The sequence below is a fragment of the Etheostoma cragini genome, chromosome 9 (genome assembly GCF_013103735.1).
Source record: "Etheostoma cragini isolate CJK2018 chromosome 9, CSU_Ecrag_1.0, whole genome shotgun sequence".
Taxonomy (NCBI): Eukaryota; Metazoa; Chordata; class Actinopteri; order Perciformes; family Percidae; genus Etheostoma; species Etheostoma cragini.
Genome location: NC_048415.1, coordinates 5,048,289 through 5,063,515, shown reverse-complemented (window position 1 = coordinate 5,063,515; position 15,227 = coordinate 5,048,289). Strand labels below are relative to the sequence as shown.

At 40.7% G+C, this 15,227-nt stretch overlaps 1 protein-coding gene across 3 annotated transcripts in view; it reads left to right on the top strand.

Moving 5' to 3' along the window:
* The window catches only part of LOC117950617 (contactin-associated protein-like 4), an 89,848-nt gene that overhangs the window by 24,137 nt on the left and 50,484 nt on the right, over positions 1–15,227 (top strand). For all 3 annotated transcript variants that reach the window (XR_004657953.1, XM_034881801.1, XM_034881800.1), the window contains exons 3-5: positions 6,011–6,204; positions 9,323–9,470; positions 11,250–11,453. Coding sequence is in view for 2 of the 3 variants with exons in the window: in XM_034881801.1 (XP_034737692.1) it covers positions 6,011–6,204; positions 9,323–9,470; positions 11,250–11,453 (546 nt within the window). In the remaining variant the exon portion in view is untranslated. The remainder of the gene's footprint in view (positions 1–6,010; positions 6,205–9,322; positions 9,471–11,249; positions 11,454–15,227) is intronic.

The following is a 15,227-nucleotide window of genomic DNA, read 5'->3' as shown; positions in this document are numbered from 1 at the left end:
AAACCCAATAGCGTAGCCCTTAGAGGGCTACGCCTATACTCATATAATCTGACGTTACCTACGTAACGAACGTTCTCTCTAATTCACCAAAAGAAATCATGGTAATATAAAACTGTATATAAATATAATCTGTTTTCTTCAACAAAGACAAGTGAGTTAAGTTCTAGAAACCATTAATCATGATGATTACAGCAAACATCCATTCCTTAAATAACTTTACCTAAACACCCCTTTTCAGCTGGAAGTGGAAAATGTGAAACTAACAACATTTCCAAATAGGCTTTAAATGAATTTGTAAGTGCATAATGCAAATAAATATTATAGTTCAACAAGACTTCATAGTCACACCCCTTGAGCCTGTAACGGTCAATACACACTCTTTTCTTTGGAAAGATAAGACAATTGAATAATTGATTAATTATGTTGGGAATTGGGGAGGCACAGATTAAAATATTAGCAATATTAAAGTTATGAATAATTTTCTCAAGTTGATAAACAATCAAACAGGGCACCACACTGAACTCAGGGGCCAATAACTGAACTGTGAAAACAGTCTCAACGGTGGCGTTCAATACATATCTTAATGAAAGGAACAAGGGTGAAAATCAAGCTCTGACCTGTATAACCAGCTGTTATTACAATATGTACACAAATAACCACACAACAACTGCCTGTTAAAGTCTAATAAGATTTATTTATTTAGTTATTGCCATTAATTCTTCAGTCATCAAACTATATTGACTTGTTACAATTCTAGCAAAATGAAGCAGCAAGCGTGTGTGTGTCTGTGTGTGTGTGTGTGTGTGTGTGCGTGTGAGTGAGTGTGTGTGTGTGTGTGTGTGTGTGTGTGTGTGTGTGTAGAAGGAGGGAAAAGAATAGCGGGGTCACGTGGTTGGGTTAACCATGCAAGATTGAAGATGGTGGTCGAGGCACCACATGATTTGAGGTTATTTGTAGTTTTAGTAGGAAAGCACAAAATGGCTACTCTTAGCGTTGAAAGATTTCAACACGTGTTTCAGACAAAAGGGAACGCACACCGAAGTGATTTAATGGCGGTTGTGAAGCTCTGTTACGCTCTCACGTGACCAGGACAACTGGCAAGGCCAGTGTTTGTGTGTGTGTGTGTGTGTGTGTGTGTGTGTGTGTGTGTGTGTGTGTGTCTGTGTGTGTCTGTGTGCGTGCGCGTGCGTGCGTGCAGGTTAGAAAAGGGAGCAAAATAAACAGAAGGGAAACAATTGAGAAGAAGAATAAACACTGGAAATCTTGGTCCTCGTGGAACTGATAATAACCACTCTCCTCGTTCACTCAGGGCTCTGACCTAGCGTGAAAGGACGGCAGGCGTCAGAGAATTCGTCTAATGAGGAAAGTGTTTATTTCTTTACCCCTGGTGAGCTAACAGCTGACTTCTTGTGGCGATTATAGCCAAACCTTTTGTCTAACACAGCGCTCCAATATAATGATCTCGTTATGTTGCAGTGCCATGGTTTGAGTGAGGAACGGAAGGTTTATTGCCTCGCTTGTACAGTAACCGACTCGTCCGCGGCGGCAGGAAGCAGTGTAGCAATTACAGTTTCAACACAAAAATCTTCAACAAGTATCAGGATCAGATCAGGTACCTTCACAGCAATAAATTGGACCGGCGGTCCCAATAACAATAATAGTAAGGTAGATGCAGCAGTAGCACTTCACGAAGAATACAGAAACAGCTCACTCGACTAGCGAAATTAAACTATTTATTCTGGTACAAATGTTTGACGACGTGACTTCAATCCCACAACGGAGTTACAATCGAAAGGCACTTAGGTTTTGCACTCTTTAGCAGCTTCTGCTTGCAGTGGGTGACAATGAGAAGTGGGTGACCTGAGTATTTACATCCCTGCTCACCTGGGCACGGACCCCTGCTTAGATCAGAGACCCCGGCCAATAGGGAATCAGAGTTCCTGAAGGTGACAAGTAGGTTTGAACTACAACTTTGTAGTTTTTCGGACCTACAGCCATCTTTTCTCATGGAGACGTGACTTTAAGGCTTTAGAGTTGACCTAGAGGCCTCATTTTCTTTGTTTGAAAAGTTGCTCAGGCTGCATGTGGGACATGTGGTTTCCTTTGTCTCAGAGGTCACATGCGCTGAGATCTTTGTTTAAAAGATAGTGTTTTAACGCACTGCTCGATTCCCAACTATATATTGTTGCAGCTTTATGTTCTATTTGGATTGTACAGTTCCTGGATGTTGGTATTGTGGACACTCACTGGACTTTTTTTCCAGGGACACAAAACACTACCAAGCCTTATTACAACTGCAATAAAAAAAAGTCTGCTGTGAAAAATCATTGAGATATTTCACTCTATTTCAAACTGACTGCTACAACCAATGGTTGCCCTACAACACTTTCATAGCTTATTATGTGGAACAATCCTAATGGGGTTCACGGTGGGTTTTGTTATGATAATTTGCTATTTCAGAATAGACTAGCTTTATAATAGATGTGATGAGATGTGGGAACGTGTCCAGTGATGAGATGAGGGAACGTATCCACTTCAAGCTGAAGTGTTGTCGAATATTGATTTGTGTCGGTCTTCTGTCAGCATGACATCATCTTGGCAATCTCAAGCGCTCTTTAGGCTGGCTGTTTTATTTTGTGTGTGTGTGCGCGAGTGCTTGTGTGTGTGTGTGCGCGAGTGCGCGTGTGTGCGTGCGCGCATGTGCTCTGTAGGGGAAAATCCCTCCATCTGCTGTTTGGGCGCCATGGATATATGCTTTGCCCTGACTCAGCACTTTTTCTTTTTCACACACACACACACACACACACACACACACACACACACACACACATTTCTCAGTATTCAAAGTGTGTTATCTTGAAGAAGCCTTTTCCATCACCTACAATGTTTCTTCATGATCAGGTTCCCATAACTCTTGATTCTCTCCTTCCCTCCCTCTATCTCTCATTAACACACTCACACACACACACACACACTCATACACAAACATACACACATACAAATACACACACACTTTGAATAAGGGATGCCAGCAGCATTCAAAGTAGAAATGAAATTGCATCTGGATGGATTTGGGAAATGTCTCTGTAAAGGTTAGCTACTGTTTGAAGGCACTACTTGGTCTCCCTACCTTCCTCTGCGCTTCCTCTTTCTCTAACAATGCCACAAATCACACAGCTTGCTTTTATTTCACCTTCTCTTACCTTCTGACTTTCTACAACAGGTCAAACATTCTGAATTAAAACACATCCACAGGATCACAAGGGTGATTTGTGTCCTTTTTGGAACCATTTGGAACTGGAATACTTAGTGAAGTTCATTCAGAACCAAGACCTTTCTTTTTTCAAGTCAAGCCATTTCCTTACCTGTTTCTTGCTAAACCATCTGTTTTTAAATGTTTTCCACAGTCATTTCACTTAAGGGATGACTTTGCCAAAATTTGAAATTTTAGCTTAGGACATTAACCTGACACAAGAAAGATAATATTTAACTGGAGCTTTTTGTGTTATTTTTTCATCCAGGAATTTGTCATTATTTAGTTTGTGTCTAAAGGTGAGGGAAAAGATCAAATATTTGGGTGGAAATTAGATTTTAAAATACTTTTTGCTGCATAAACACAAATGTGCTCCCTAATTTCATGACCCAAACCACTCCCTTTAAAATAAAATGTGTTGACATATGACACAGTATTAATTTAGCCACTGTATATTGTCCTGCTCATTCCAATGAGGATTTACTCTGTTGGTATAATTGAAATCATTCCAGTTTCCTGCTTTGTCTACTATTAGTGATAAATCACACTGAACAGTGTGTTTATAATAATCATAATAAACTAAAAAAACGTCACAATGCCGTCAACATATCAAAATCTAATAATTTTCATGATTTAAGTGGCTTTTTTCCCCAAAGAGTTTGCTTATGCGGCGACAGGCATCCTAACTTTTTTTGACTAAAAAAAGTAAACATTGTACGTTAATGCATACTGCTGCAGCAGCTGACGCCACAACAAAAAAGGGAGCTTAGTACCCTAAAAAACCAAGGAAGGACATTAGCACTGCAAATCACTGTTGAAAAGACAACTGCATTAGTGATTTAGGTCATAACAGCATGTGAATGAATGATTTGTCAGCATATTCCACTACCCTTTTAGCCTGCAAATCCAGACCCAAATCTAAAAGATGTAGGGGGTCTGGCATCGAGTAATGAAAGTGGTCCATCTCGTGGGGCGGCACCAAGCATGCATTTGAAAATCTCACTGCACGCAATTGGACAACACGACAACCAATCACAAAAACACACATGGTGCTGTTTAGCTCGCCTTTGGCCCGCCTACATCAGATACACTGGTCTGATTGGTTCAGCTCGGCTACAAGGGTATAGTTAATGAGCAACATTACTCGAGGCAAGAGTAACTCGCTAAGCAAATTCAAACTCTGGTCTCGTGAGAACTCTGGATTTCCAGGCAGCTACCCTCTGGTAGTCCCATAAGACCAGAGCAAATGCATTAAATGACAGGACACATGTTGACACTTTCGAGTCATCAAATTGCTTTAAATACTGTCCTGGTGGTGCTCAGTCTAATCCATTTCATTCTAAATGTTTGTGACTCAAATACATACCCCCTAATGTCTCTGATTAGGAGGATTTATTATGTATCATCATTAAACCAGAGGAAGTGTTTGATACATTGCAAGTCTGTCAGAGTGTAAGTGGACCAAAATCAAAGCCAGAAATGGGATACACTTTTTTACCTTCTTTTTCTGAAACATTTCCACTTAAAAGAAGGGTTTCCTCAGAACAGGCTGACTAGTAATAACTTTAGAATCAGCGCATCAACCAATTTCCCTTCCCTGTAAGTTAACCCTTCTCTTTAGCATTCCCGTAAACTCTTCTCCCCTTATCTATGGATATTACTCAAACATGTAAACAGTTTGTAATTATAGCCCAACTGTGAGATTTATTGTTGGTCAGCTTTAAAATCTTTGCACAGAACATCTCATCCAGACTATAAATTCAAACTTTTAAAGATTCATTTCAAGTGGATTAAAATGTAATGAGTCACATTTCACTCCTATATTTTCTACTCTTGATCTTTGAGCTCTCTTCTGTCTGCTCTGCTACCCTCTTCTCCATCGAACACAATCGCGCGGGAGCGGTAAATGGCTGCCCACTGCTCCCTTGAGGGATGGGTTAAATACAGAGAATACATTTCGGTGTATGTGAATGTGACAATAAAGTATCTTTACACACACACACACACACACACACACACACACACACACTCAAACACACTCACTCACTCACTCACACACACATACACACACACACACACACACACACACACACACACACACACACACACTCACACACACCAACTTTAAATAAGGGATGCCAGTAGCAGCCAAAGTAGAAATGAAATTGCAGCTGGATGGATTCTGGCAATCTTTCTGTAAAGGTTAGCTGATGCTTGAAGGCGCTACTCGGTCTCCCTACCTTCCTCTGCTCTCTCTAATTCTCTAACAATGCCACAAATCACACAGCTTGCTTTTCTTCCAACTTCTCTCACAGGTTCAACTTTTCCACATGATCACGAGGGTTGTTTGTTTCCTATTTGGAACTATTTGGAACTGGGCCTCCTGGTATGGTGGCACAACGGTTAGCACTGTGGTCTCACAGCAAGAAGGTTCTGGGTTTGAATCCTGGTCCTTCTGGGCCTTTATGTGTGGAGTGTGCGTGTTCTCCCTGTGTTTGTGTGGGTTTCCTCCGCGTGCTCTGGTTTCCCCTACCATCAGAAAACATGTACCAGTGCCCATGATCAAGGGTGCTGTAAATGGCTGCCCCCTGCTCCCTTGAGGGATGGGTTAAATGCAGAGAATACATATTGTGATCAATTACCTTTACACACACACACACACACACACACACACACACACACACACACACACACACACCTCCTCAATCAATCTTCCTAATCATTAACACACACTCTTTGTAATTATCCCATGTGCAGGAGCTGGAGGTTGGTCCCCTCTTGTGTCAGACAGATACCAGTGGTTGGAGGTGGATCTGGGGAGGCGGACCCAGATCACGGCTGTAGCAACGCAAGGACGCTACGGCAGCTCTGATTGGCTGACGGCTTTCCTCTTGATGTTCAGCGACACAGGACACAACTGGAGACTACACCGACAGGAAGACAGCTTAGGGGTAACTCTTCAGCAATAATCACCAGAAAATATGTTTTGAAAGAAACATAATGTTGCTCGGATTACTTTTGTTACCAGGTTACCATAATGAGGATGACACACTGTATTTTTCAAAGATTGCTCTATTTCACTATACTAAAAAAAACATTGACACTGAACATGATCCAGGTAGAAATGCAACTAAAGGCTCATATTGGTCAGGTGAAAGAAGATGGTTTTTTAAAGCGTATGCTGAAGGTCAGTAGGGCTAAACACATCAGCTTGTAAAAATAATGATATTGCTTCCGACAGCAGATGTTTTTGAACAGCTATGAAGACAGCTTACCAAGGTAGTCCAGTTCAAAACTCAGGTTCACTGAAGTTCAAATATTTTTGGCCTCACTATCATGGACATAATTTACATGATGTGTGGGAATGGTAGTGCCTGCAACAGCACGCCTTCTCACCAGGAGTCTTTTACTCTTTATTAATAATGGATGGAACATAAAAGGAACCTGGTCAGGGCTCTGTCAACTGCATGCAGCTGCTGTCAAACAGTTGAAACTCTGCTGACGGGAGGCTGGTGCTGTTGTTAAAAAGATTTCCTGGCGTGCAACAGTTGTAGCTTTGATTCCTGCAGAGACGAAGGTATCCATTATAATCTCCAAACAAGATGTTGATGGAACACTTGCCAGTTTATTGTGAGCCAGTTATGGTAAGTGTGTCAGCTTAGTGTCTAAAATGTGAATGTGACAGGAGGACTGAGACATGCATGTAGTGACTTAAATATTCTGCAGTGCAGCTGATACACAATCTCATGTATGAAATCCTCCCTGCAGACTGGGGAGAAATCACAGCTATGGCTTTTTGCTCTGCTATCACATATGTACATGCATAAGCATATGTTTTTGCACTCAATATCCTTATTTTCGAGTATTTTATACCATTCTTTTAGCTAGTGCCCTTCCATGTTTCAGTCAGAAGAGAGAATAGCAGACTGCAAAATGAGTGATCTCCACCAAACAAACTGTGTGTATGTCAGGATGACAGGAAGCCATGCAGGACACGGTTGATTCAACAGCATTAGATATTATTCAGAGGCAGTCAAGCATCCCCTCTCTCCTTTATGGAAGAAAGTACACCCTTCTTGTTAACAGCTTTTGATTCCGATTTGACAGGATTCGATTCTCTCACAGTGAAGGATAAAAACTCTCTGAAGCCTGGGAGTCATCACTAAAAAAAGACAGAGAACAGGGTATGACTTCTTGCAGCTTAAAAACTTGTTAGTTTGACACTCAAAATGAAAGGTGATAAACCCAGATCAGCTCCTGGAGGTTATAAAGCTCCTTGTATTAGTCAGGCCAGCTTAGTGTGTTGGTTAAGGAGGAGATTTGACTGCAAAAACAGCTGTTTCAGTTGCAGCTTCTCCCTGACTTCTTGGTTTTGATGCTATGTCTTTCCCCCTTTGCTCTTCAGGGGTGGAAAAGAAATGATTACATTTACTTAAGTACTGTTTTTAATTGCAATTTCAAGGTATTTGGTAGGTAGTAAAAACTAATTGGTGCTGCTTCATACTAATCCAATGCAAGGCAAATTTTATTCATTAATTTGCCAGTCAGTAGTTACTTTTCAGATGGAAATTTTACTTGACTTTGGTTTAATTTGCGCACAACACATTGTTGAATACATATGGATTATGTTTGTTGGGGCCACTTGTCACATGTTTCCAGTGGTGGAATGTAACGTACATTTACTCAAGTAATGAGGCGACGCCTGCGAGCTAGTTCCGGCAGTCAACTCGAGCTGCACTGCTGTGCACACACGTGACATTCCTCACTCCTTGTATCATTTATCAACCCGCCCCCCACCCTCAATATAGTGATCTACAAGCTGCACAATTTCCCCATCTCTGCCTTGTCAATGCTGCTGCTGCTATTGCCCTGCACCTGTATCGCTACCTGCTCTCAGTCCCACCACCACCACCCCAGCATCCACCTGCTGCCTCCGGCCAGGGGGAAGCTACTTTATCATCACTCCCAAACCCAAACTGATGGTGGTGATGAGATCAGAGTCTGGCATCCAAACACAATGTTCTGCTGTACTACTATGCATTTCAAAAGAGTTGTTTGACAGAATGTACTTTTACTTAAGGAACATTTTTGATGCAGGACTTACACTTGTATTAGAGCACTTTACGGTGCAGTAAAGTAAAGAACTTGAGTACTCCTTCTGCACCTGTTCTTTGAATATTTCTCCTGCCCTTCCTCCTCCTCCTCTCCTTCTTCATGCTTTACACTTCTCTCTCTCTCCTTGACTGAGGACTTTTCAGAGGTTACTCGTATTTCAAAACATGCTTGGTCAAGTATATGACATGCTGCTCTCCTCAGCCTCCTCAGCAGGAAATGGAGCCCTTTGTTGGGCGTAGCGCACTGCTGCCCAGCCGGCTCAGCCCTTCAAAGCACTGAAGACGGTGCTGAGAGGACAATTAAGCAGCGCCAGGGAAGCCAATTTCACCAGTGTAGCAACATCAGTACAAACTCAGCGGACACTCACTGTGAAGTAGGGAGGTCAGACATTGGCAGAGCACATGCACACATAACCACAAATGCAGCTTGTTCCTTTTCCCTTTACCAATGTTAGTGCATGTGTCGCTCTGTGTGTGCTATTTGCCTGTCAAGTAAAGAATCCCTCTGGATTCCTACAAGCAGCTGATTGGGAAATTTTAAGAGATGCTTGGTATGGAGACAGAATGGGTCCCAGAGTAATTGATGAGGGAGAGACATTATGAGCAGTTAGGAGCAATAGTCTCTGTGAGGTCTTTGTGAGCTCAAAGTTTGAAAAGGCAGAAAGGATGGGGAGAGTTTTTCTTAGTGAAGCCAGTGAATTTTTCTTTTAAAGATTCATCACAAATGTATCTACTGTAAATATGCTTGCAAAACTTCTGGAGAGTACACCCCCTTTAGTTAGCAGCATATGAACGTCAATGTACAAAAAAATATCCTCTGTTACTGTCTGCTAAGGTATTCAAGGAACTAATTACTACAAATGGTTTGCACTTAGATCATATGCTGTTAACCAGTAAAACAAGGATAGTTGGATGTAAAAATCACGTAAACTAACATGTTGTTCTGTTTTTTCAGGCTTTTCCTGGTAACAGTAATGCAGACACTGTGGTCCAGTACAAACTTGAGCAGCCGGTGATAGCTCGCTTCCTCCGCTTGATTCCTCTGGACTGGAACCCTACTGGGAGGATTGGACTCAGACTGGAGACATATGGATGTCGATATAGTAAGTTTGACCTCTGTATTTGACTTCTATGTCCGTTCTAGCTCTTGCTAATCCTTTAAAATAATTAACTAGAAAATTTAAAGTTATGTATCTGTTTTTATTAAGTTGTAATCACTACATAAGAACTTAAGGTTTATTTGCGCTCAGGTTTGGGGTGGTATATTTGAATGAGCCTATATGGGACATAGGAAGGGTAGCCAAATCTGAATGGCTTGATGAATTCCATGTTTTCTGATCCAGGCGGCCCACAAAAACCTGACTGTGTCGTCTTATTTGTGGGTTGGTAGGCACTCCAGATACCCAAATGTATATGCACAAGGCCTGAAAAAGGCCTGTGAGTTTTTCACAATATGTCCCCTTCAATTATAGGTTGGTTCTGGCAGGAAATGTATTATTATTATTATTATTATTATTATTATTATTGTTATTGTTTTATGACGCAAAGGAGTGATTGCTTTATGGTTCAAACAGGCTCAAGTTCTTTTATTCTTACATGCAACAGTTTTGACTTGTCACATCTTATTATGAAAATGTGCATTGGCTGTAGTTATCAGCCAATGCAGATTTTTGGTAAAAGAAAAACAAACACAGTCTTTGCTGAATGTTTTTTGGAAATATAGTCTCATCCCGCAATGCTTAGAACCCAAAAACCTTTGACTGGAAAGAAACTAAAGAATCTGGCCACAACTTTATAGGGTAAAATGTAACGAAATTGAATTTCACCAGATGGCAGTCTGAGTAAGCTGAAATTGGTTGATAGTGTAAATGATTCTTTAGTCACATTAGATGACACATAATGCTGCAGGGGTTACTTTTTACACTTTAAACAAAACATGTGTTTTTGATTGGAGCTCTGAGGAAACACTGATACTGGTAACACATTTACTTTTACCTACCAGATTCACATACATTCTACTTTCACACGAGTAACATTTAATTAGTCTTACTGGTCTTTTTTGCTGGTCTGTAGTCAGAAGCAGACACTGGACCATACGGTTTTACTACGGTGCTTAAAAGCTTTGTACATCAGGGGTCCGGCGCTTCTCGCTCATTAAAAACTGTTTGTTTGAGAGGAAATCAATACCTTCAAACAATAAATACACAGCCATGCGCTCAATATCATAGGCTGTTGTTTGTGACGGGTACAGTGACCACATTGTCTCATATAGTGTTCAGAGAGAATTGAAACAATACATGAAAAATTCCTCCGCTGCCAAATACAAGCAATCCCAGCAGGTCAGTATAGGTCTGCTTGTCTTCAAGGTACAACAGGGCTTGACATTTTTCACAGTAACCTCTAAAACCCCACATCTTTGTCAATACAATGTCATGCTTTTGTTTCAGCCAAACATTGTTCAAACTCGCAGAAATTTATTTTAAATTCAGGCGATTCTGACCAAAAATACTGAAATATCAGGCAGAGTTTTCCCCAAAATTTGTGTTTGAATACTGGACCGCACACATACAGTAACATGCTTCAATGAACAGTTTAGCTGGTAGTTTAGCATAGTTTCTGTTTTCTGTTTCTGCGTGCAAAGGTCGTTGGACAACACAATTTTATGAACATAGCCATACTAAGAAATAAAGAGATAGTTTTGTGGAGCTCATAGTCTTAATTAGCTTTGTACCAACTCATTTGGCAATGGCTTTAATGTAATGGGCACTCTTTACTATAAAAAAAAACTGAATATTGTGTTAAAATCTCAATTATGACTGTAGAAGAAGTGTATCTCTCTTATTTGTATAGTGAAGCTCTCCCACCCCTTTTTAATTTTGTAGCTTCTGACGTGGCCAACTTCGACGGCAGCAGCAGCCTGGTCTACAGGCGGAGTATGAGGCCGAGCTCGACGGCAATGGAGGTCGTCTCTCTGAAGTTTAAAACCCTGAAGAATTCTGGGACGCTGCTCCATGCAGAGGGACAGAGAGACCACAGCCTCACCCTGGTGTTGGAGAAGGGACGGCTGCTGCTCTACCACCAACAAGGTATCACTGCATTTTACAGCAGCAGAGAGATGGGCTAAGAGGCAAGAAAACAGATAAATCAAAAAAGAAAATTAAAGAAATTGCATTAAAAATGTTATATATATATATATATATATATATATATATATATAAATCCAATATATATATATACATGCTAATATATATATATACATGCTTAATTAATTACTTATAGAATGTATGCACTGTGCAACAAATTCTGCTAAATAAATCCAAAAATCAGCAATCAGCCTGCAGCCATGACGTGTGTTAAAAAATGTGTACAAAAATATAAGTATGAGTATGTAACCATACATCTGTTACACATAATAATATGAATTATTAAAGTATTAAGTCAGGTTAGGGCACCGCCTTTTTTATGTTCAGCCAAACGTACCACAACACAGGCAGTGCCCTACACTGCCTAAAGGATATTTACACCAAGCGCTGCAAGAAAAAGGCCATTAAATATCCAAACCACCCGAGTAAAAGCCAAGAGGTTGGGTAGAAGGTATCGGATACACCAAGCCACTGCTGAGAGGCTCAGGAGGAACTTCTACTGTCTACATTATTATTATCATTATTATTAATGTCTTTGATGTATATATGTAAAAAAAATCTGACAGGATTGCCTTTCTCCGGAATTTTGTTTTATATGATTTCATTTGGCTAATTAATTGATTGGAAAACATACATATTTACTGCAATCTCCATGAAACATATTGTATTTTTAAACAGCATAAAAAAGCCTTTGGTGTAAGGTGGTTGAAAGTTTGGATATTTCAATTTAATTTTGAAGAAGTTGGACGACTTTCCTGGCAAACTCTGCCGCTTTATCTATCTGTTCATTCATTGCTCTGAGTAAATGTCAGCTAAACGCCTAAACCGTACAGTGTAATTACTATATGCCCTCGCTCAGGCGCCAGAGCATCCACTCCGTCTCTATATAAAGAATTTAATACCTTGCACATTTCTGTCCCCACAATGAAATGGAGGGAGCTTCAAGTCTGTCTCCGTCCGTCTGCTGGATTTCTTGCGTGCTTGTCAGATGTGATTGCTAAGATACCACTGATCCAATTCTGAGGAAACTCAGGGGAATAATGCTTCTTTCTGCTTGTGCTGATTAGCTCAGTACAGTGTTTACTTGTTTATCCATATGTCGCAAGCAATATCTCAGACAAAACTAATCAGATTTTGAATTAATTTAGGGACTTGGTGCAGTAAACCATTGCAGGCATGCAGTTACCGGTCAATGACTAAGGAAGAGGACAGCATCATTTGTTGGGGGAAACATGTTTGCTCTTAGTTTTTTACAGACCTTTTATCACGTTCCCTTGATGAACTGCACCTCTCTGTTTCTCTCTCAGCTTGATATTCACTCTTATATTTTCTCTCTTCTAATCTATGATGGATGTTAGCCACATGCATTAAGGATGAACTGTGTGGAACACAGTGGGCTAGCACAGCATAACAAGATCCATGGCCACTAACAACACATAAAGAGCACTGTGAAGGGCTGTGGGAGGTAATGTGTGTGTGTGTGTGTGTGTGTGTGTGTGTGTGTGTGTGTGTGTGTGTGTGTGTGTGTGTGTGTGTATATGTATGTGTGTTTGTGTGTGTGTGTTTGTTTGTTTGTGTTGGTGTAAATAAGATTAAACCTACCGCAAGGTGTTATCACCAAATGGCAAACCTCTCAACCATGCCGTCTGTCTGCTGGAGTACTACGGCTCTGTAGCGGTGCAGCTTGGCATGTTAGGTCTGGTTTAGAGAATGGTGTAACCTGTCAGAAGGCCCAGTAGCTGTATGACGGCAAAGCCTGATAACCACTGCAGTCCACACTGGGCGTTGAAATTTTCAACCAACTTTTGGCACATTTCACCATGTGGAAAGATGAGCGTATATGGGCTCACCTGAGTTTAAAAAAAGTGTGTGCAGTGACAAGGATGAAAATCTGTCACATTTTTGCATTTTGTTTCCGTGATTGTAAGCATAGGAGAATTGTTCCTTAGCATTTCATTTTAACATTAGGGCTATATGCACTTCACCTGTTGAATCACACAGTGCACTCTGATTTGGAAAGTGAGTCTCTATTCTGTTTGACTGATGAAGTCCTGTTGAAAGTAACCTATGGTGCAGCTTAATTTCAAGCTTTATTTTATTGATATATTTGTATTTTGGCTGGCATTTTATGACTTTCTTTAGATACCTGACATGAGAAGAAGAAGATGAAGAAATGGGGAATGGCACGAAAAGAAGATCCACTGAACCAGAAATTTTGTTTTCGTTGCACCATAGTTTGCAGACGTTTCATTTAACATGAAATGTAGTTGGAAGAAATTGCTGCAGCAAAAAAGTTTAATCAGTATGATTACAGTAGTATTGGCTTTTCAAGGTTGGCGTTGAGTATGTACAGGTATCTACAACAGTTGCATGGTAGTATTATAATGTTGAAGAAGGCATCCTTTATTCAGACATACAACAGTCGAATAGTCAAATGGAGTAGATTTAAGAAAGAGGATGTACATTTGCTGTATTCATACACAGCAAATGTATTCCGTATTCTGTATTTATGTCTCTTTCTATTTCCTCCCATTCTCCACACTGGTCTTAACCTCCCCCTTTGCTCCCTCTCTACATCCCTACAATAAAAAAATGTTTATTCCCTGAAGTTGGGAAGGGGTGGAAGAGTATAAATTCCCCGGTGGTATTGTCTATCTGTTGACAGAAGAGAGGCGTTATCTGCAAAAGCCATCAGTCTGACATCAGCTCCCTAAGTGACTCCTGTCACATCTCCCTGCTATGCTACCCATGCTGATAGTCAACAAACTGCTCAAAGAACTCCAGGTAGAAAGGAACAAAAATAAACACTGCTGTTTTTTTTTTGTAAGGTTGCTGAGATTAGATTGAGCTATGATAATCCAGTGATACAGCCAACGATGAAAGAAAAAGAAAAAAACTCAATCACAGTCACTGCATGCTTCTCTCTCTGGCTCTTATTGTCTCCCTGCCTCCCAGCCTGGCTGCCCCCCTTTTCCTCGCTCTCTGTTGTTATTTATCACAGCCTTTCTAATCTGTCGCCCCAATTCTGCTCTTTTGCGGCGATTTTTTGCCTTTTTCAATCGCATGCTCTTTGTCTTTCTCCCTCTCTCTTTCAGCCTTTCTACACAGGAGTTTGCAGACTCCAGACAGTGCAATTTAGATCAATAGCTTGGAGCATCCACCCTCAGTCACAGCATGCTCTTCCACAGTCAGCTGTTGGCTTAAGAAAAGAGAATCTGAAACTCGGGAAGTAAAGATAAAACGTGAAGATTTAAATGCATTATATTCATAGCTCCAGAGCTTGAGCTACTCTCTGGGGCTCTTCATACTTTATCTCTCCCATTTGGCAACCTGATCCTGTCGGCCCCGGGCCTCTTTTTAACAGTGATGCATGTCGCATCATGGGATAAACAAGCTGGCTGAGAGACAGAAGAGCTAAAGATGGCTAATGATAGCTAACATTGAGCATCAGGGATGTGTGTAGCTTATAAACACCCAAACATAAAGAGCTTGGCTGAAGTCAATGTGTTTTTGTTGGACACGGTGTAACTCTCATCAGCATAAATTAATGATGAATGAAAACAGAAAGACAGACATGTATGCAGTTAACAAACAGATAAATACAACAGTGAGGCAGTTAGGCCCTCTCTATCTGCCTGGGGCTGTCCAAGCAGTTGAAATAAATTGCCTGGCTCATTAAGATTTATGTCCCCTATTCACAACCATCTCATTTGCTCT